Consider the following 22088-nt stretch of genomic DNA (forward strand, 5'->3'; position numbering starts at 1 on the left):
GCGTTTTTTTATTTATTTTTTTCATTTTTTATCTTTTTACACACCACAACTTTTACAGTACTTTTCTTCTTCTATTCTCCATTATTATTATTATTATTATTATTCATTATTGTAATTATCATTATATCATTAGAATTATAATAATAATAATAATAATAATAATAATGATAATAATAATAAACTAAAAAATCCCGCGGAGATTTTGAAAGTACGGGCCGCCCGTGTAAATTGGGGAAGAAAAAAAATCACGGCTGACCCCTATGGTCCGAGAGACTTTATCGTAGAAGAACATGAGCTGTACATGTCTAACAAATGATAAGTCAATCTGAGTCAGGGGGAAAGGGGCGTGGCCTGTCAAACATTGCATTGGTGAATTATGTTCTTCGCATTTGTGGCGCCCCCTATGGGTTAACCTTGACAGGCTTAGAGGGCCATGCTACCACATGTCTTCTGCACATATCCTGCAAGTTTCATGATGATAGGACCTATGGTCAATGAGTTATGGCCAATTTGTAATTAAGCCCCGCCCCTGCGTAAACATTTTAGTCAATGGCGGCCATGTTTTCCAAGCTATCCTACTAATATTTTTCGGAGACGTGCGTCATAGTCCCCCGGGGCTTCGTGAGACATTTGGTGTTGATAAAGTAAAACTTGACAAAGTTGTGGATAAAACCCTGTTTTTCATTTTATGCTAATTAGCCGAAAATATTTCCAGGTTGATTTTAATGATCCAAGAGGCTTTTTTGTAGAGCACCCTAAAATACACCTGTGGGAGAAATTTCAAGTCAATCGGACTTACGTTGTGCGGGGCGTGGCCTCTCAAACTTTCTTCAGTCGGGGCTTAATAACAGCGCCCCCTAGCGGAAATTCAAAAAACTGTCCGAGAGGCTATATTGTAGAGCACCATGAGCTGTACAAGTGTAATACAGGTCAATCAGAGTCAGGGGGCATTTGTGGCGCCCCCTATGGGTTAATCTCGATAAGCTTTGCTACCACATGACTTCTGCACATACCCAGCAAGTTTGATGATGATAGGACCTATGGTTAAGGAGTTATGGCCAATTTGTTAATAAGCCCCGCCCCTGCGTAAACATTTTGGGCAATGGCGGCGAAAAAAATATAGCCTCTCTGACCCCTATGGTCCGAGAGGCTATAAAGGTAAAGGGGAGGAGCCTAACGCGGTAAAGGGGAGGAGCTTAATGTGGTAAGGGGAGGAGCCTAATGCTGCAAAGGAGAGGAGCCTAACATGGTAAAGGGGAGGAGCCTAATGGTGTAAAGGGGAGGAGCCTAATGCTGCAAAGGGGGGAGTCTAATGCTGCAAAGGGGAGGAGCCTAATGCGGTAAAGGGGAGGAGCCTAATGCGGTAAAGGGGAGGAGCATAATGTGGTAAAGGGGAGGAGTCTAATGTGGTAAAGGGGAGGAGTCTAACGTGGTAAAGGGGAGGGGCCTAATGTGGTAAAGGGGAGGAGCCTGATGTGGTAAAGGGGAGGTGCCTAACGTGGTAAAGGGGAGGAGTCTAATGTGGTAAAGGGGAGGAGCCTAACTTGGTAAAGGGGAGGAGCCTAATGTGGTAAAGGGGAGGAGTCCAATGTGGTAAAGGGGAGGAGCCTAACACGGTAAAGGGGAGGAGCCTAATGTGGTAAAGGGGAGGAGCCTAACTTGGTAAAGGGGAGGGGCCTAACGTGGTAAAGGGGAGGAGTCTAATGTGGTAAAGGGGAGGAGCCTAATGTGGTAAAGGGGAGGAGCCTAACACAGTAAAGGGGAGGAGCCTAATGTGGTAAGGGGGAGGAGCCTAACTTGGTAAAGGGGAGGAGCCTAACGTGGTAAAGGGGAGGAGCCTAACGTGGCAAAGGGGAGGAGCCTAATGTGGTAAAGGGGAGGAGCCTAATGTGGTAAAGGGGAGGAGCCTAATGTGGTAAAGGGGAGGAGCCTAACTTGGTAAAGGGGAGGAGTCTAATGTGGTAAAGGGGAGGGGCCTAACGTGGTAAAGGGGAGGGGCCTAACGTGGTAAAGGGGAGGAGCCTAACTTGGTAAAGGGGAGGAGCCTAATGTGGTAAAGGGGAGGAGTCCAATGTGGTAAAGGGGAGGAGCCTAACACGGTAAAGGGGAGGAGCCTAATGTGGTAAAGGGGAGGAGCCTAACTTGGTAAAGGGGAGGGGCCTAACGTGGTAAAGGGGAGGAGTCTAATGTGGTAAAGGGGAGGAGCCTAATGTGGTAAAGGGGAGGAGCCTAACACAGTAAAGGGGAGGAGCCTAATGTGGTAAGGGGGGGGAGCCTAACTTGGTAAAGGGGAGGAGCCTAACGTGGTAAAGGGGAGGAGCCTAACGTGGCAAAGGGGAGGAGCCTAATGTGGTAAAGGGGAGGGGCCTAACGTGGTAAAGGGGAGGGGCCTAACGTGGTAAAGGGGAGGAGTCTAATGTGGTAAAGGGGAGGAGCCTAACACGGTAAAGGGGAGGAGCCTAATATGGTAAAGGGGAGGAGCATAATGTGGTAAAGGGGAGGAGCCTAACACAGTAAAGGGGAGGAGCCTAACGTGGTGAGGGGGAGGGGCCTAACATGGTAAAGGGGAGGAGCCTAACGTGGTAAAGGGGAGGAGCCTAATGTGGTAAAGGGGAGGAGTCTAATGTGGTAACGGGGAGGAGTCTAATGTGGTAAAGGGGAGGGGCCTAACATGGTAAAGGGGAGGGGCCTAATGATGTACCGGGGAGGAGCCTAACATGGTAAAGGGGAGGAGCCTAATGTGGTAAAGGGGAGGAGCCTAATGATGTACCGGGGAGGAGCCTAACATGGTAAAGGGGAGGAGCCTAATGTGGTAAAGGGGAGGAGCCTAATTATGTTAAATGGAGGGGCCTAACATGGTAAAGGGGAGGAGTCTAACGCTGTAAAGGGGAGGGGCCTAACATGGTAAAGGGGAGGAGCCTAATGATGTTAAGTGGAGGGGCCTAACGTGGTAAAGGGGAGGGGAGAGTAATAATTACGGGCCCGTACTTAATAATAATAACAGTAAGCGTCTTCTGGCGTCTTTCGCATTCGCATAATAATTTTATTGCGAGAGTGAGTGAATAAACATTTACACCCTGTTCTGTAAAACCAGGGCAGAAATGGCAACGCATGCGCGATTCATTTGCAGCCTGGACGCGGAGGTGTCAGCGGAGCAGAGAGGAGAAACACACCCGCTCTGCCCTGACTGCTGCGCGGGGCTCAGGGGCTCCGGGAGCTGCTCGTTGAGCACAGTAAAAGCAGAGTGATACGTGCTTTCACATCAGAGTCTCCAAACACCACAAAAGTCTCCAATAACACCAGAAAGGGTCGCTAGGAGGAGCGGGTGTGTGTGTCCTCTCTGCTGGCTGCAGGCTGGGACCGCTGCGCTGAGCTTCTGTGAGACTGACCGCCCGCGAGTGCTTTTGGACGGGGTAGGGGCTCCGTGAGCACCCGCTGCTCGTTGAACACAGAAACAGCAGAGTAAACAGAGTGATACGTGCTTTCCCGTCAGTCTCTAAATACCACAAAAGTCTCAAATAACACCAGAAAAAGTCGCTAGGAGGATATGACAAAAAAAATTAAAAATAATTTTTATGTTTTTTGGATGGGATTTTGCTCGAACATTTTGCATTGAAGTATGACATTTTTCTGAACTAAGGTCTAAGTTCGGGATGTCTGCTAACTAGTGGAGGGGAGTATGAACGACATATAACACTCTATTAAGAGAAAACAGCTGTTTGATTCAGTAAAGCGTCTTGTCGCAATTTTGCGACTTTGGCGCCTAAAGGGTTAACACTGGTGCTGAGTCATGAATCCTAAAAAAACTAAAACAAAACTTGATATGTTTTGAATGCGCAGAAAGTTTTAAAAAATCCAGGTGAATAAATATTGAGGCTCAATCCAGAATGCCTGAGAGCCTTACTGCATTATATTCCTTATAATTGTTTCACCAGGAACCTGAATGTTGTCTTTTCCTTAACAAAAATAAAGACATTTCCAACATAAACTGATGCAGAAAAGGCACAGATCGATGGATAAAAATCCACCAGAATGCAGGAAATTAAGTGTTTGACGCTGACAAATGTCAGCGTCAAACACCTAGGTGAGCACCCCCCACCTATAACCCAGCCATGTTGTTTTATTTTTGCATTAAAAAGAAGGCATGTCAGTTAACGACATGTCTGGCCCTTAGTGTGATTATCTTGTCATAGAGTGGCCCTTTGTGAAAATGAGTTTGACACCCCTGTGCTAGACAGTCGTCATTTAGCCTGCTTGTCTTTTTGTGGTTCTAAGTAGAAAATTATGCTGGCTGAGGGGAGGACACAGAAGTTATGAGAGAGAAAGAGAGAGAGAGAGAGAGAGAGAGAGAGAGAGAGAGAGAGAGAGAGAAAGGCCTATAGGCTACAGCTGTTTATTAGTGCCAACTTGTGAGGCACTCTTAAGACAACTGATGTTTAGTTGTATGTGTCGCCAGGACAAGTCAGAGAACCACATAATTGAAGCCCTAGTCAGCCCTCTGAAAAACTGCTATAGATACACTTCTAGGTTAAGATGGCAATGGTGCAATAGCCTGTATATCATATAGGCCAGTGGTTTTCAAACTGGGGGGGAGCGGGTCATGGCAGGGGGGGCGCGGATGAATATGTGGAAAAAAATAAAAAAAATAATTGAGTTTGTGTTTTTTATATTAAGATCTCGGCATAGCTGGACAAGAGTTATTCTGCTTCGTTCCTCTCACTGCATTTAAATGCATTCATTATATTACAGAGAAATAGGTCTTGTTTGTATCTTGCATACATTTTTTTATTTTAAATTAATATTTTTATGGAAAATCCATGTGTCTTTCTTCAATAGCTTCTAATTCATCAGACCCAGTGTCTCCAAATGATTTGTTCACACAAAATTCCTCATATTTAGCCTCTTAATTTTCCTCTCAAAGTGCACCAGATTCATGCACTTTAAAAAGGTGAAAAAAAATCTCCCGGGGGGCCATACCCCCGGACCCTCCTAGGAGGGTCTGGTTCTCCACTGGCTACTATTTTCCTCCAGCAGGACATTGGAGGCACTAGCGAAAAAACACTCGGTGTGTGAATGACATTTCACTAGTCAATCATTTGGGCAAGTCTGTCTGCCTATCTTTCTCACTCCGCTGCACACTCAGTCACTACTATCCATGCTTAAAGGAAGCAGGATTAAAACACTGGGTTAAGATGTTCAAATGTATTTAAAAATGTGTTTAAAAATGCACAAAAATGTTTAGAATGTTTCAAAAATATGTTTAAATTTGTAAAATAATTAAAAGATCTTTCAAAACACAGGGATTTAGAATTTTTTTTGGGGGGGGGCGGGGGCTCTGCTGAAATTTGTTCTCTGAGGGGGGGCTCACACTTTGAAAACCCCTGATATATACTAATATGCCATTTTTATGTATCGATGTATTTTTTGTAGCTCTCTTTTTTACTATGTATACTGTATGCTGTATTATATGGACCTGTGTCTGCAATAAATAAATGCATTTTTAAATGCTTGTGCTTGTATTTGCATTTTCAAGAGTATAATTTAAATGTCCATTACTCTCTACCACTGTTTTCTAATCTCCTCACCCTTTTCAGAAAGCAGGTTCCCACCAGCTCTGGTTTCTCTGCACAGTTCTCCAGCTCCTTCAGAAAGGTTCTGCAAACACAATAAGAACACAATGGGCCTCATTTATCAAACGTGCGTGGAAACGGGTGCAGATCCAAATATCACCCTACGCCAGGTATCGCATGGGATTTATCAAACAGTCGTATCTCGCCAATCTCATATCATTATCATTGATAAATACGGCGGCTGAAAAAACAATCGTAATTTGAATATCACGCCCCTATATTTTCTCAGTTTAGAGGCCTCGCCTATACATTTTACGACATGGATGTGCACATACCGGTAGAAATGGACAGCATAACAGCGAAAGTAGACATTTTTAAAGTTTCATTTGGGAGCGTTAAAAAGCAGCCTCAAAGAAAGTCACAAACAATCTCCAGCTGAGGATAGTGACTTTTAGTGACTTCAGGGTTAAACATATACAATTTTATGTCGCAATTTCTTTACATAGGTGAAGTGGTCTGACTAAATAATATAAATGGTAGAGGAGAAAAAGACGCACCAACTGTCCGATAATGGTAAATATTAAACCTTTAATCCCTATCTTGTTTGTTTCCATGAAAGAAATACATGTCTGCAGAGATGCAGTAATTGATTATAATGTATTGGCCCTTTCAGATAGCACTACTCTAAAGCGGTTTAAAAACGAAAAATAACACATTTTGGGTTTTACTGAATGACAGATGCGCTTGGCACGAGTGGTCAGCCGTCAGCTGCACAAACCGGCCCGTATTAACCTCCACAGGGCCAGGCAACCACCAGCTGTGAGAGCGTCTGTTACTAGAATTTAATTTGCCTTATAATTGTATAATATTTTAATGCTCAATACATGCTTTCTGCCTGTTGAACTTTGTCCCAGTAAACTTAAAGAACTCCAAAGTGTTTTGCTAAGACAAAAGTTGTTGTTTAGCCTTGAAGAAGAAAACTGCCTAATAAGATTTTGGCACATACAGAGGTATGACACATTCATGTGCACAATAGTTGAAAGTTGATGGGGGAGTAAAAAAGACTCCCTAAATTTCCCATATTCTGTTATCTGCCTAATTAAAAACATTTCTGCTTTCGCCAGCAAAACAAGGGCTGGACACACCAAACTTAGTGTGTGTTTGCGCACACACCACCTTCTCTTGCATATAATCCCATGTACACTGTTCATTTCTTTGTATTCAACCATGTACCAACCAGATACATTGTTGATTCCCTTGCTGCTGTCCGCAAGTAAATTTCACCTGCTCTGAAGCCTGCCTTGACTCAAATTCTTTTATTACAAACACTTGGTTATTAATAATTCCTTTAACAAATGGTCCTTCGAGCCGGATCCAATATCCTCATCCTCTGGACGAGAAGAGCCTGCACCGTGAACGGGGGAGTCCAAGATCTCTCGAAAAAAGACCTCCAGTAAACAGAGCTACAAAAGAGGCTGTCTGCAGACTCTACTTGGACGGAGGAGGGGTGACGGAATCCAGAGCCAAAACTGAGCGAGTCGGGGCTTTCTTCGAATCAGGTGAATATAAACAGCTGATTTTGTTTTGTGTAGGAATTAGGGTGGTTCCTTTATTTTATGTTTTTTGTTATAGGCCTACTTCTGATGTATGGGTAAACTAGTTTATGAAGTGGTGTTTTCCATCTTGGTTTTACCATCTACGGGGGAATAACTCATTGTAGTCATTTTCTATCTTGGTACTGTCCATCTACGGGAGAATTCCTGGTAGTAGTGTTTGGGAAGATGCACTAAAGAGAAACCTATCTCAACCTGAAGTGTTTGAGGAAATACACTCACAACAAATAAAGTCTCAAGTAAAATGATCATTATCGTGGGGTCCAGAGTTTTCCCTTATATTCAGACAGGTGATATCTGAAAAAGCCACGTCTGGCAGTTATCTTTTGTTTCATAAAACTAGGAAGTTAGAATAAAACTGAGAGTTTAATTTATGAAAACAATTGGTTGCGGCTGAAAAAGCTACTGTAAGACATCATATTAGTGTTTATGAAGTTTCACTGTTTAGGAAGGACAAAAAGCTGTGATTAGTGTTAAGGTGAGTCACTAAGTATACAAAACTTGTCACAATTTTTACTAGTGTTTTTGAGGTCTTGACACTAGCCAAAGAAATAAGTCTCACCTCTTTGTTTTGTTTGTCACAATTTTTACTAGTGTTTTGAGGTCTTAAAACTAACCAAGAATAAGTCTCACCTATTTGTTTTGTTTTGTTATGTTTGTCGATAGTCTACATCTGGGGCCTATTGCATAAAACTAGGATAAGGGATTAACCTAGGATATTTCGGTTATCCTTGCTTGCGTTAGCCATGATCCGGTTGCATAAAAGCGGAGGGACATAAGTTACCATGGAGATTTATCCTTTACGTTTAGCCTGGTCCCGACCAGGCTAAACGTAAAGGATAAACTTATTCTGTTGCCTGATTGGCTCAGTCAGCTGTCAGTCCGATCTGAAATCAAGGTGTTTAACAGTTATTCCATGATCTTCTGTGCAATGCTTAAGTTTCAATAACCTGTTTTAAAGTACCATATAAAAGACTGCATTGTCATTTAGTTAAATAGTTCTTCCTTTTTATTATTTAACCTGGACCATTTATAATTAACTTAATTATAATTACATTAAGATGAAATTATATAAAGTATAATCATTTATGTGATAGTCTGTTAATATTGCAGGCTATATTTATACAATTGATTATCGATGGCAGATGACGTTGCACATGTGGGTCAAATAAATTAACGTTGTACTTATAACTATATCGAGGTGCATCTGAAACAAAATTAAATACCAATGAAAATTTCCTTTTTTCTGTAATTTAATTCAAAAAGTGAAACTTCAATATGTTCTAGATTCATTACACATTAAGTGAAATTAATCTAGAATAAACATACTTTTCAGAAGGTCGACATATCTGATTGGTTGAATGCAATATTCTAATATTTTGAGATACTGGATTTTTTATTCCATGTCAATCAATCATCCAAAAAAAAAGGCCTGACATATTTCACTTTGTGTAATGAATCTATGAAAGTTTAACTTTTTGAATGGACTTTCCATGATATTCAATTTTTTAGATGCACCTGCAGACTGCTCACTGTCAACTATTTTATCATAAAACAATGCAGGGACATCAAGAACAATTGGCAGAGAATACATCTCCTGTATGAATTGAACTGCCCCCTCACTTACGGTTTAAACTAGCAAGGCATTGTGGGAAAATGGGCCGTCTTTTCCATTTTTCCATCAGTAAATCTGTGTTCGATCTTTGGGTCTACTTCTGAAAGCTGTGGGCTGGCACTTAACAGAATTACTTACACCTGGCTTGACAAAGCAGCCCCTTTACATCCTGGATTGGCGTTTATGCAACTGACTAATCCAAAGTGCCCAGGCTAGACTTTGTCAAGGCTGGCTTTATCAATCATCCTGGATGTCTTTATTCCACTTTTATGCAATAGGCCCCTGGTCTTTCCTTAGTTTAACCCTCTGAGGTCTAGGGGTATTTTCTCCGATTTTAAATACTTCTATAAATACCTATTTCAAATGTGCAAGAAGATAAATTATACCAAAGTGTTTTATATGGAAATGTTCAGAACACATTAGACCTTTGTTTTCTGAAGTCTACTTATGTCCTAGACCATTGTGTATATAAATAATTGGCTTAAATGCTGAAAAATGTATTGCGATTTTTGAAAAACCTGGACATTTCTGTGAAAGAAGAACCTTTAGTCATCATGTTGAGTTGTTTTGGCTCTTGAAATTGCTTCTCCTAAGCCTTAGCTTAAAAAATGCTGTGGAAATTTTCCAAAACACAGTAGGGGAGTGCACAAAACATGACTAATGTAAAATTTGGTCCAGACGCTTTTTGGTAGAAATGTTGTCTCTACTTTCAAAAGACATTAGGAAATTAGACTGAATGAAGACTTTGAACCACATATGATGATTCATGGAATGTACACTAATAAAAGAGGAAGCATCACAAAACATTTTTCAAACAAACCATTAAGTAAATATAAAAACAATAATAACAAACTATTTTCACACTATGTATATACTCTATGCACTATTTACAAGCTAAGTGGTAGCAGGGGAGCTTCTGGGTCTTGCTTCTCACAATGTTTTCTAAGCCTCTAAGGGACTGACAGTATCACAAGAACATTCCCTGGAAACAGGAGGACCTCTAGTTTGAGATGATGTTTTAATTTAATTTTTCAGCCATATCTTCAGGAAGATATTGATACTGGCGCGTGAATAGACCTCAGAGGGTTAAATTGCCTTACAAAATCAAATCAAAACTCCAGTGAGCCAGAGGTTATTGAATCTTTTTGACTAATAGGGGGATTTATTTTTCTCCTAAAACCGACTGGATCAGGGGCCTGTTTCAGGTAGCTGGTTTTACATACTCTGGGTTTAACCCTGCGCTCTGAGTTGGTAAACTCAGAGCGCAGGGTTGATAAGCAACTCTGAGTTTTCGGTTTCAGAACAGTGGATCAGCGTTGGGTTAATCAACTCTGAGCGTGTTCACTCTGGGTGGAGCGTGTGCATAAAAGCCATCGTCAATGGATCGCTGATAACATGATTCACCATGGAAACAGAAGAAACAAATGATTGATCCTCCCACTTCTCCACTTCTCAAAAAAGAAAAAAAGAAATCTCCGCTCCTCCCACTAGAGTTAGAAATATTAACGAATGAGCTTATGGTAGCCTATGGAGAAGAATTAACGGGATATTGTCTCATAACTCTGATCTAATCTCCTCGGCAATTCAGAAAAAAACAGAGCAAACATTTTTTGTCAAGATAATCATTTCGCTTCCGTATGAGAAGCCATAGTCTATCTTAAAAAGTTACGCATATCAGCTGTAAAGTAATAAAGCTGGCGCGGCACAGCATTACTGACAGTGCCTAAAGCCTACTGTGCAGTAAACAGAACAGACTGTCGCTTCTTTTAAATGGGGAGTGAAATAGGCTACATTAACGTCAAGACACATTAGGTGACAGTTTCCATTGAAGAGCCTGATTGATTTATTACCAGATCCATTTTCCTCAAGTGATCACAGTTTAAATTATTATATAATTTTTATATTCATATTAGGCTATTTAACGAGGCTTGTCTGTGACTTTAGGATCGCACAAGTGAACTACAACGATCGCGTGCAGCCGCAGCGTTACATGAATCCACCTGACATAAATCTGTTCAGTGGCACAGACGTTAAAAAACATACAATAGGCTACAAATAGGTTTATTAATCTGAATGTAGAGCATGTCACGATGTGTAAGGTGGCCGCCTATATGAACGGACCGAGGGCTGAGAACAAGGCTACTGATCAGATAAATGATTGGTCAAACGTAAAATCATCAGGAAATGATAAAAACATCCCGATGGAGATTTCTATAGAGTGATTTTGCTTCAAACTGTACAGGGACGCGTGTGACAGTGACACTCTTTCTTCAGTCGGAGCTGCAGCGTAAAGTGAAAACAAACTCGGGTAGGTCTAACCACCTATCCAGCAGGTTAGACCCACGGCGTATGTTGCCGCAGTAACTAACTCTCGGTTGCACTGAACCTGCTACCTGAAACGGAAAACCCAGAGTTTCCACCAACTCAGAGCGAACAAACTCTGGGTTGCCTCAAAACCAGCTACCTGAAACAGGCCCCTGATAACCCTCAACATATGTCTCAATTTCCTTCCATCTAGCAAAATAGTTATCATTACACAACAGAAAAAGGGGACGGAACTGAGCTGCATAAAAGTAATCTTTGAGATTTGGGAGTGCCATTCCTCCTTTATGCTTGGCCAACTGCAGTGTTGTGTATCTTATTCAAGGCTTCTTTCCATCCCAAATAAACCTAGAAATAAGTTTATCCCAGGATGAGAACTGGTGTTTAGGAACCCCTACTGGCAAAGCTTGAAACAGGTATTGCAATCTAGGCAACATGTTCATCTTAATTACATTTATCTTACTGCCAAAATCCAATGGATAGGTGGACCATCGTTCAATATCCTTTTTAATATTCTGATTAATCAAATTATAGTTTGCCTCGTATAATCTGTTCAAATTTTTTGTAATGATTACCCCTAAATATTTGATTTCTTCCATATCCCATTTTAAATCATGTCTGTGTTTTATTTCCTCTGAAGGCTTGTAATTAAATGACAAAAGTTGTGTCTTTGTAATATTTAGTTTGTAACAAGCATAATAATTAAATTCTTCGAGGATGTCCATCAATATGGGGAAGGAGTTCTCAGGATCCACTAAATGGACCAAAATATCGTCCGCAAATAAACTAATTAAATGATCTCTATGTCCAATTGTGATGCCTTGTATTTGTTCATGTTGACGGATTGTCTGGGCCAGGGGTTCAATATAAAAAGCAAATAATGTGGGGCTGAGACAACAACCTTGTCTAGTTCCTCTTTGTAATATAAATGATGGAGATAATGACCCATTAATTTTAATTTTTGCTGTTGGTTGTTGATAAAGTGTTCTTATTAAATCTACAGATTGCTTATTGAAGCCAAATCTATCTAAAGTTTGATACAGGAATTGCCAATTGACCCGATCAAAAGCCTTTTCGGCGTTGAGGCTTAGTACTACTGCCTTTTTATTTTCCCTTTCTATTCTATCTATCAAATGTTTACCCTCCTTTGGGAGTACTCAGGGCCGCTGCTACGCTTTTGGGTGCCCTAAGCAGAAATTGTCAGTGATGCCCCCCCCCCCCCCACCCCACCCCACCCAAAAAAAAAACACACCCAGAAGCTCGCGTCCGCAGGGCGCGAGCGAAATTTTTTTGCCATTGCAAGATCTCTGCGACTGCTTTTTGGCACATTTGCCAGCATTTACTAACAGAAAGAACAGCTTAACTTGTGAAAAAACTGCCTTTGCAAAGGAATTGAGTGATAGGATCATAGACTGATTATGAGATAATGGGCCCCTGGGCTTACACTCTTAAAGGGCCCCCCACTTGTCCCTATCCAGTCAGGTACACTGAATTTTCTACACGGATACATACAATTAATGGCAAAAACATATTAAGGAAGTCAGTGTTTCCCACAGGATCTTGGGGTATTGTTGGAGGGACCCTGTACCTTGTTGGGGGGTGGGTGGAATTTTTTTTACCTTTTTAAAGTAAAATGCATCAATCTGGTGCACTTTGTGAGGACATTTTAGAGACTAGAGAGATATCAAATCCTGAGATGCAGAAGGAACATTATTTTTCAGATTTTTCTTAAACAGGTAGCACTCTTTACTCTGCAACTGTAAAAACAGTAGATTGGTCTGCAGACCCATGTTCTATGATGGAGAGGCCCATTTCAACAGATAAAGGGTGGATATGAACAATTTAGAATTCACACATATAAAGTTTATTTGTGTATGTGTGAGGGGGCCTTCAACCCCCTTAGACAGAGCTACTAATGCTGTTGTTTTTAACTTGCTTTTGTATTTCTCCCCTACTAGTTGAGGGGCCCATGATGATTTCTATCTTGTTACATTTTAATGAGTACTTATATTTAGGCTATTCCTTTTTGGACCCTGTTATTGACATCAGTGACTGAGCTCTTTGACTATGCAACATGAAAAGTTACTATCAGTATCTCTGGCTAAGGGCCCCCCTGAGCCCTTGGGCCCCTGGGCCTGTGCCCGGTGTGCCTGTGCAGTAATCCACCCCTGGATAGGTTACACAATTAAGAAAAAACAACGATGGGCCTGTTCATAACTAATTTATATATTTTTTGTAATGTAATGATTATCATGAACTTTAAAAAATATATATATATTTTGGGGGGCCCCCGGACCATCTCTTTTTCCTTTTTAATTAAAAAAAAAAAAAAAATTATAATTAAAATTATAATTTTTTTTTTTTGGGGGGTGCCCCCCCCCCCCCCAGGAACTTGGTGCCCTACGCAGTCTGCGTACTCTGCGTATAGGGAGCGGCGGCCCTGGGAGTACTGTAATGACTGCCTCATTCCATGATGGTGGAAGTTTACATTCTCTTTTAATCCAATTAAATGTTTTTAGCAGGAGTGGAGCTAGTTCTTCTTTAAAGGTTGTATACCACTCCGCAGGGAAGCCATCACTACCTGGAGTTTTACTTGATTTTAAGTTGCCAATTGCATTATTTATTTCTTCTAGTGTAAAATCTGCTATAATGAAATCATTTTTTACTTTGCCAATACAAGGCAAATCCAGTTCATTAAGAAACATTTGCATGGCTTCCACCTTGGTATCAGAGGTCTCTGTATACAGTTGTTTAATTTAGAAAAATGGCCTCTATTTCCTGTGGCTGATATTTCAAATGATTTGTTTCTGGGTCCGGTACCTTATGAATGGAACTATCCACTTGTTGTTTACGCATGCGTCGGGCAAGTAATTTGGTTGCTTTAGGACCTGATTCATAATATGTCTGCTTATAGAATCGGGCCGTCTTCTCAACTTCTTGTTCTAATAGATCATTCATCTGTTTCCTTAATTGTTGTATATGCACCAGCAGTTCTGGTCCCTGTTTTTTTATGTTGTTGCTCCACATTTGATAAATCTAATACCAGGTTATTATATTCCATGATTTTCTTTTTATTTATTTAATGCTGTTAAAGCAATCAAATTCCCGCGCATCACCGCCTTCAATGAGTCCCACAGTATAGATGGATCCACCTCTCCATTGTCATTTATCTTAAGGTAATCTTTAATTTCCAATTTTATCTGTTCTACAGCTGATTTGTTATTTAACATACCTACATTTAACCTCCAACCTGTCTTCCTCTTCCTTCCTTCTATTTGAACAGTCAAGTACAGAGCACTGTGGTCAGAGACATCAGCTACCCCAATTCTACATTCTTTCACCTTATAACAGTGAGTTTTTGGCATAAAAAAAAAATCTATCCTGGAGTAAGTACAATGTGGAGCTGAGTAATGAGTGTAGTTTGTGTCAAATGGATTAATATGTCTCCAGACATCACAAAACCCGATATCATTCCAGGCTGTGTTAATCAATTTTGATAATTTGTTTCTATTTCCCGTTAAACTAGTTGTGTCTAAATGTTGATTTAATACTACATTAAAATCTCCACCACATATACAGACACCCTCAGCTTCCAGTGCAATCACATCCATTAATGATTTGAAAAACAGTTTGTTAGTATCAGGTGGTGCATATACATTTACTAAGGTTACTATATCCTGTTCAATCCTACCCTTAACAATGAGATATCTGCCCTCCTTTTATTTAATTTATTTAAAAGATTCAAATTTGAACTTATTGGCGACAAGAATAGCAATCCCTCTTCTATGACTTTGCACAAATGAATTATAGACAGTATTTTTAAAACCAAATCGTTTCAATTTCTCATGCTCTTGTCAGGAAAGGTGAGTTTCTTGCATAAAAATAATATCTGCCTTCTCTTTTTTCAATTTTGCCATTACCTTATACCTTTTAATCGGGTTTCCCAAACCGTTCACATTTAAGGACATTAGCTTTACCTCATCAGACTGCATCACAACTAAACTGAGTCAATCTTACAACATTATGTTTCCACAGGCTTAACTTAGAAACCAATGATAACTGGAACACAATAACAAGCCCAGAACGGCTTAGAACAAGCATTATAACAGTAAAGTGAAAGGACTTCCAAAGTCTGGAGAGCATTCTCCAGTTTTTAGCTGAGGGGAAATAAACCTCTCACAAGGAAAGGGCCCCCTCCCCAATTAGTCCGCTACAAATTGTCTCTTGAACTTACGTGTGCGTCCGTTGGTAGAGCCGAACTCTCGCTGCCCCACCAGCCAGCGCGTGAATACAATACTTATCTTTATGTTAAGGGTCGCTTGTTTTCCATCAGTTTTTGAACATTACTGTTCTTCCTGGCGTCTATGCTGAAATTTCCGTCGGCGCTCTTTAGCGCGTCTGGCAGTGCCTACATCTGCGTTTTATCCCACTCGCTGCCACGGTGTAGCCCGCTGGAGAAGCTCCAACAGGTGACTCCTACTGGGTGGTCTCTCTGGCACCTCCACGCTGTATCCCCGCTGCCGGAGCTCCTACGCTGCCTCCCAGGCACTGCCGTACACCTGCACACCGCTCTCCCAGTGAATGCGCATCCGAGTGAAGGGCGTCTGGAAACAGATGCCCTTTTCTTTGAGAGCCTTTTTGATATTGGTGAACGCCTTGCGCTGTTGTAGAACAGTAGCTGTATAGTCATGGTCGAAATACAGCGGTTTCTCTCCCATTGTGATTTTCTGTCGCCATGCTTTTTGAATAACCATCTCCTTGCTGCTGTATTGCTGGAAATTGATTATAATAGACCTCGGAGGCGAGTTTGGGCCCGGTTTGGGCGCCAGGGCTCTGTGTGTGTGTTGTATTTGTAAATCCACTACGTCGTTCAGCTTGAGTTCGGACCGGAGCATTTCTTCAACATACTCTATCACCGAGCCTTGTTCTGCGTCCTCCGGCACACCGTGGATCCTCAGGTTGTTTCATCTTGCCCTCGACTCTATGTCGTTCAGCTTGTCTTCTAGCTTCTGCTGATCCTGTATGGTTTGTTGAAGGGCTGCGTTAGCCTCCGCGATCCACGTTTCGGTGTCGTCGTCGTTGATTTTCTCGTTGTGCTCCTGCATTGCTAGCATGTTTGTAGCTAGCTGCTTCCGGTTAACATCTTGCTTGAACTCGATGAGTTCTTCTCTCATGTCACGTTTAATTTCGTCTTTGAACGTTTTTAAGTCTTCCTTTAGTTCAGACTTGAGTTCGCTGATCTGCTTACCTATAGCTTCAAGCCCTGTGCACACCGCTCCCAGTGTTGAGTCGCCGCCATGTTGGCCCTCATCTCCCCACATGTCGTCCTCGGCTTGTTCTGCACGGTGGGAATCATTCTCCGCTGTATCTTGCGCCCCTCTACCTCTGCCTTTTTTTCCCCCCCATCATAATCTTAAAAGAAACCACTTCGTTATATTTTAATTAAGTTCACAGGGGTTAATAAAACGCTGACTCGCGGGAGCAAAGTGCTCAGCCTGCCATCTTGTTCTGTAGCCAACCGGAAGTCTCCATGTTGTACATTTTTAAGTGATTAATATGTTTATCTCGGTCTGTGCAAACACTGCATTAGTATTATCTACTAACAATTGTCCAACAAAGTAATCGGCTACATGGCACAGCCGGCTCTGCAAGTCCATGCTGTTTACAAACTTGCGTACACGATGTGAGAGCTGGCGTGGGATTTGAGCGAACCCTGCGCTCACGTCCAAATTGATAAATGCCGAGGTTTGCGTGGAAATGTGCGTACACCCACTTTTCTGTTCTACACACGGTTGATAAATGAGGCCCATAGTAGCTAATGCTTCAGGTCAGTCCACATTGCCTTGGTACTACAATCCCATGTGTCACAGTTCACATCTATTACAGAGGCACCAGGGAATGAGAATGAGTTCACTGCATTACGACACAGACCAAGGCCACAAAGACAGGGTCGGGTAGTGGGCTGGTGTTGAGATGAATAAACAAGATGGTGGGCATACAGCAGCACAAAGGATGGACAAGGTGGGAGAGTGTGCCGCAATAGAAGATCTCCAGCCAGAACATGCCCAAAGCTGTCCCATGCCTCGTTTCCACTGAGTAGCAGATTTTGGTTTGGTACAGTAAGCTTTTGTACAGAATGGAAACCCTTGATCTGACTTGTGTGCCGACAGCACCGTAACCTGGTAGGCGGGGTTTATGCCAGACGTTAATAGTATAAACAGTCTATGGGTCAGAGCTGTTGATGCGCTGGCTGCAGCTGCTACGTATAGTGATACTATAGTGACATCATAGCAGCTGAGTAACTATGGTGACATCATAGCAGCTATGTCACTATGGTGACATCATAGCAGCAGGACACAGTGTAGCCCAATGATTGATTCAATGAAGAGGAAAAACACAACACAATAAACAAAGAACTGCGTCCAGATATTTTTTTCTTAACACAAGAGTCTTCACCCTTGCCCAGGGGAATAGGTACACACAACGGTTTATTTCTCGCACAGAAATCGTGATTCTGTCGACCAATCAACAGACTGCAGTGTGTAGCTCCACCCTTTAGGGAGCCTTTGGGACGGCTTGATACCCAAACCAAAGGATCAAAAGAAAATAGATACGGCTGTGCTTTAGAATGCCACTGTCACTGCTGCCAGGTGCTGAAGATAGTGTGCATCGCTAAAGTCTTTCCCCATGACTAACACATGGACGTTATCAGGGACAGAGAGCAGCCTGTAACACTGCTGACGCTGGCTTTGGCCCTGCATGGCTTCAGAGGGCAGCTCAGATTCCAAGGCAACAGAACACCCACATCATTGATGTTTAATTGGGTCCTTCTCAGATCACACTATCTAACAGTGCCTTGGTAAGACTGTGTTGAGTATGTGAATGAGCAGGAGCAGGCCAAGTAAGAGGAGTTGGATATAGCGGGCACAAGGCTGGAAAGCAAAGCTGTGAGCCAAATGAGGTAGTCTGTAGAGGCACTGCTGGCTCTGTGTGCAGGCTGAACACACTTCATCCACCCAGGCATGTCTGCTGTGATCTGTGGAAACCCCAAACACCCAGTGACAAGATGCATTTTTGAAACAGAAATTATGCAAAGAGTATAGGAGCCAGTGTTTCTGAAGCTTGACCCAATGTATTACAGTTTTTCACAATTGTTTAAACACATTTTTTGGAACATCAGACACAATGTGCACAATCTGAAACTAATTTACCAACTGCTTAACCAATTCTGCTGAACTCCAAACACATTTCCTGCCTTAGACTCATATTCTCATTCTAAAACACACATTTTTCACAACACTACACACAATTCTCAATATATTGCACACTCTTCCTGAATTCTCTCTCTTGGTATTCACACAGAACACACTGCCAATCACATTTCTAAACTCAAAAGGCTTTTGTGCAGTTAGCTATAGAAGGATCAGGGATGAGCTCCTGTTTGCTGTGATTTACAGTAGACTACACATTTTGGTACAAATACAGTTTTTGCCGAATACTGTAAACACTAACAACCTCTAACTTTTGTCACCATGCCCTCAACCAAAGCACCAACCCTACAAACACGATATATGCTTTGCACTGTGTTTGAAATGCTCCAACACACTTCTTGAAAACAAATTTAACTAATTGAATACCAATCAGTCTAAACCTTAGCACTACAAATAGACCCCAGGTGAGCTCAGCTCCTTTCTGAGACGGTAAGAGTCAAGGAAAGAGGAGGAGAGAGAGCGACAGGAGTACGAGGACAAAGAAGGCAACAGACGGAGACACATACAACCGGAACACTATAGTGGACCATTTTATAGATCATGGCCTATCAATGAGGGAGCCTGGACAGAGAGTGCAGCTAAACCTGAGTCTCTCCATAATTAGGAGATTTAGACTGGATATCAGGTGATCATTTCCCTGTTGCTTCTCAAAGGGTGACATTAGCCTCGTTTGAGATGTCGCCGTCTTGCTAAGACCTGCGCAATTATGACGCTCGTCTTGCTGAGCGCACAGCATTTATGCAGCATTTTTGTTGTGCGTTCAGCAAGATGCGCGTCATAGTTGCGCAGGTCTGAGCAAGACGGCTCCAAGTCGAACGAGGCTAGTGAGTGTGATGTTGATGAGGCGATGTGGCCATATGCAAATAGGAGGCGGTATCCATAAAAGGATTCATAATCCAACCACCCAATTCCTTGCAACGCTGTTTTTTTTACCATTGTTCCCTAATTTTACTGTAATTCTTTCTTAGTTTATACTGAGACACTGAATTGCTTGAACTGCAGTCCTACCTATTCATTGTGTTAGTTTGAAATGGCAAAATAAACTATTCTGCAACATGTGTGTTAGGATTTGGCAAAAACCGTAAAGTATTTGTTGTTACTGTAGGTGAAAGTGTATGAACATGCAAAGGCATAATTCTACTGATAAAGCATTCATATAGTGTTTTGCATTTATACTATAGTGTTTTCCATTCTGCACACCAGTGTTCAATGAGTGCAAGAAATGTCTAGTCATATGATGTATGTGTTTGTCATTTGAAAAGAAAACACCATTTAGTGAAGAGTTAACACTGTTTTGAGGGTAAAGTGTGCTTTTGCAAGAGATGTGAAGGATTTTGCATTTTGTGTTTGAGTTTTGAAATTTGTGTTTAGGGTTTTGAAAAAGTGAGGTAGTCTATCAGGAAATGTGTTTAAGCAATTGTGAAAAACTGTAACTGTGTGGAAGTTCAATACTAAATAGCTGAAATACTCCTTTACAGTGGCTGGTCATATCCCTTTGGTAAACAAAAATAATGGAACAAATCCCAGGCAGTCTAATGGTTCCAGATGTTCTACCAGTTAAGAGATGAGAGAGAAGAGAGAAGACGCAAGACATAACAGGAAGCAAGAAGGAGGAATGGAAATTTAGAAGAGAGAGAGATAGAGAGAGACACAGAGAGAGAGAGAGAGAGAGAGAGAGAGAGAGGGAGAGAGAGTGAGAGGGAGGGAGAGAGAAAGAGGGAGGGAGAGAGGTAGAGAGAGAGAGCGAGGGAGGGAGAGAGACAGAGAGAGAGTGAGGGAGGGAGGGAGAGAGGTAGAGCGATAGAGTGAGGGAGGGAGAGAGAGAGAGAGAGAGAGAGAGAGAGAGAGAGAGAGAGAGAGAGAGGATGGAGATAAAGAAGAGAAAGAAGAAACAACTCTTTGGCTCAGGCCTTTGGGGAGTGTAATCTGCCAGGAACGCCTGTGATGTCTCTTCTCTGCTTGGTTTGTTGACGGTTGCTTTGATTAACTATCTCGTCAGCTCTGATGAGGATCAGAAGTCTGAAAAAACTAAAAGAAAAAAGAAAGATGTCCTCCCTTCCTTTAAATGAACCTTGTGTGACCTTTTCAACAAGCAATGTGTCTCAGAGGCTACAACCCATCACGTCTGATGGAGTAGACCAAATGAGTCATCCATCCCTGCTCCCAATTCACAGCTGGGTAAAAAGTATGCACACAAATACATGAGACAACAATATGTCAAGGAAAATCACTTTCATGTTGTGTGGATTAACATGTCAGGGAATGGAAAGCCTTTCATCGACTGTGCTTTGAATAGGACATGAGGTATGTCTTTAAAGGAATACTTCAACCATACGGAACCGGCGTTCTATTATTATAAAATCGCTATTATAATATAATGAATGAGGTTTTTCTTCCCTAAGTCTTTCCTCAGTCTTCCCTTGGCCCAGCTGTCCTGTTAATCCTAACCCTACATTTTTACTAGTGTGATGTCACACTAGTAAAATGTAGGGTTAGACAGTGAGACTATAAAACTGTCTTTCTGCCTTTTCTCAGGCTAGGATGAACCGATTTCTAAAATGTTTGCATATTTATACTACATTGGATCTCAGACTTCAATACACCTTCATATTTACACCGGTGAAGTAGGTCTTTAACGATCAAGGTTTTTCCAGAGCTTGTTCCACTATAGCCGTGTGTGTTACTGCTATCAGACACAGTATATGGCTGATCAATGTACAACATGCTTCCCACCCACCACCTACCTGTTGTGAAAGTCATTTATCTGGGGGAGGTTGCCAAACAGCACATCCCTTTTGTTCTCCAGGGCCAGGGGGATGAGGTGGCTCACTTCTGAGTTATCCAGCTCTGCAAAGTAACCCTGAGGAGAGAGAGGTGGGGGGGGGGGGGGGGTGGAGTGACCGAGGCAAAGTTAACCAGAGAAACTGCTGAGCAAGTCAGCAACACTTTGCAGCTAAACATTTTACCTCTGCCCACCTGTAGTGTAAAAACCTTATCCATATCTGTGATGAGAATACAGTACGAGTCAAGCCTCTCATGTGTATATGTTCCATCAGAAAACTGAGTGGACATGTTCAACCCAATGACGTCATACGCTGACAAGAAACTGAAGGATGGATTTATGAGGCAATCAATCACACTATGATAACGCAATTATCAATGCGTTATCATAGTGCGATAATATGTATTTATGACTGGACACTAACTGTGCATTATGACCCTGTCCTTGAAACAGTTCTAGTAAATTCAAGCAATAACAATAGCAAATTGCTGTGTTTAAGCACATTGATAGCAACTTAAACGTTGGGTTAAAGTCAAATTCCTGGTACATTTGCACATACTTGGCTAATAAAGCTGATCCTGATTCTAATGATAGAATCCAACATGAAGAGTTACATAAGAGTCATAAATCATGGAGGAGGCATTATCTTCTATCTTTCTTAAGGTGTCTATCTATGGAGGGAAAATTAAAGTCCATGTTTGACTAATAGCTCCAAAGTAATGCTGTATGTCTGATCATTAATAATGAACGTAACACATTCTAAAGAGGATAATCATGGACTTAATAACAAAAAGATTTTATGAAGCACCTCACTGTGACCGATGCAGCTCCAATCACAGAGAAGGAACCCTTCACAAACATTATCTAACGGGTGGCTTTGTAGACTTTGATGTACAAGTGGGTTTACTATGCAAA

The 22088-nt window shown here is 41.7% G+C and overlaps 1 protein-coding gene across 1 annotated transcript in view; it reads right to left on the minus strand.

Annotated features, from left to right (window-relative positions):
• mcf2l2 (MCF.2 cell line derived transforming sequence-like 2) overlaps positions 1–22088 on the minus strand; it is a gene marked incomplete at its 5' end in the record, with an annotated part of 282391 nt that overhangs the window by 100778 nt on the left and 159525 nt on the right. Inside the window, 2 exons of the mRNA XM_080033371.1 lie at positions 5586–5655; positions 21136–21251. Coding sequence (XP_079889497.1) covers positions 5586–5655; positions 21136–21251 — 186 coding nt within the window. The remainder of the gene's footprint in view (positions 1–5585; positions 5656–21135; positions 21252–22088) is intronic.

Source organism: Ammodytes marinus (genome assembly GCF_949987685.1).
Source record: "Ammodytes marinus genome assembly, chromosome: 8".
NCBI classification, from domain to species: Eukaryota; Metazoa; Chordata; class Actinopteri; order Uranoscopiformes; family Ammodytidae; genus Ammodytes; species Ammodytes marinus.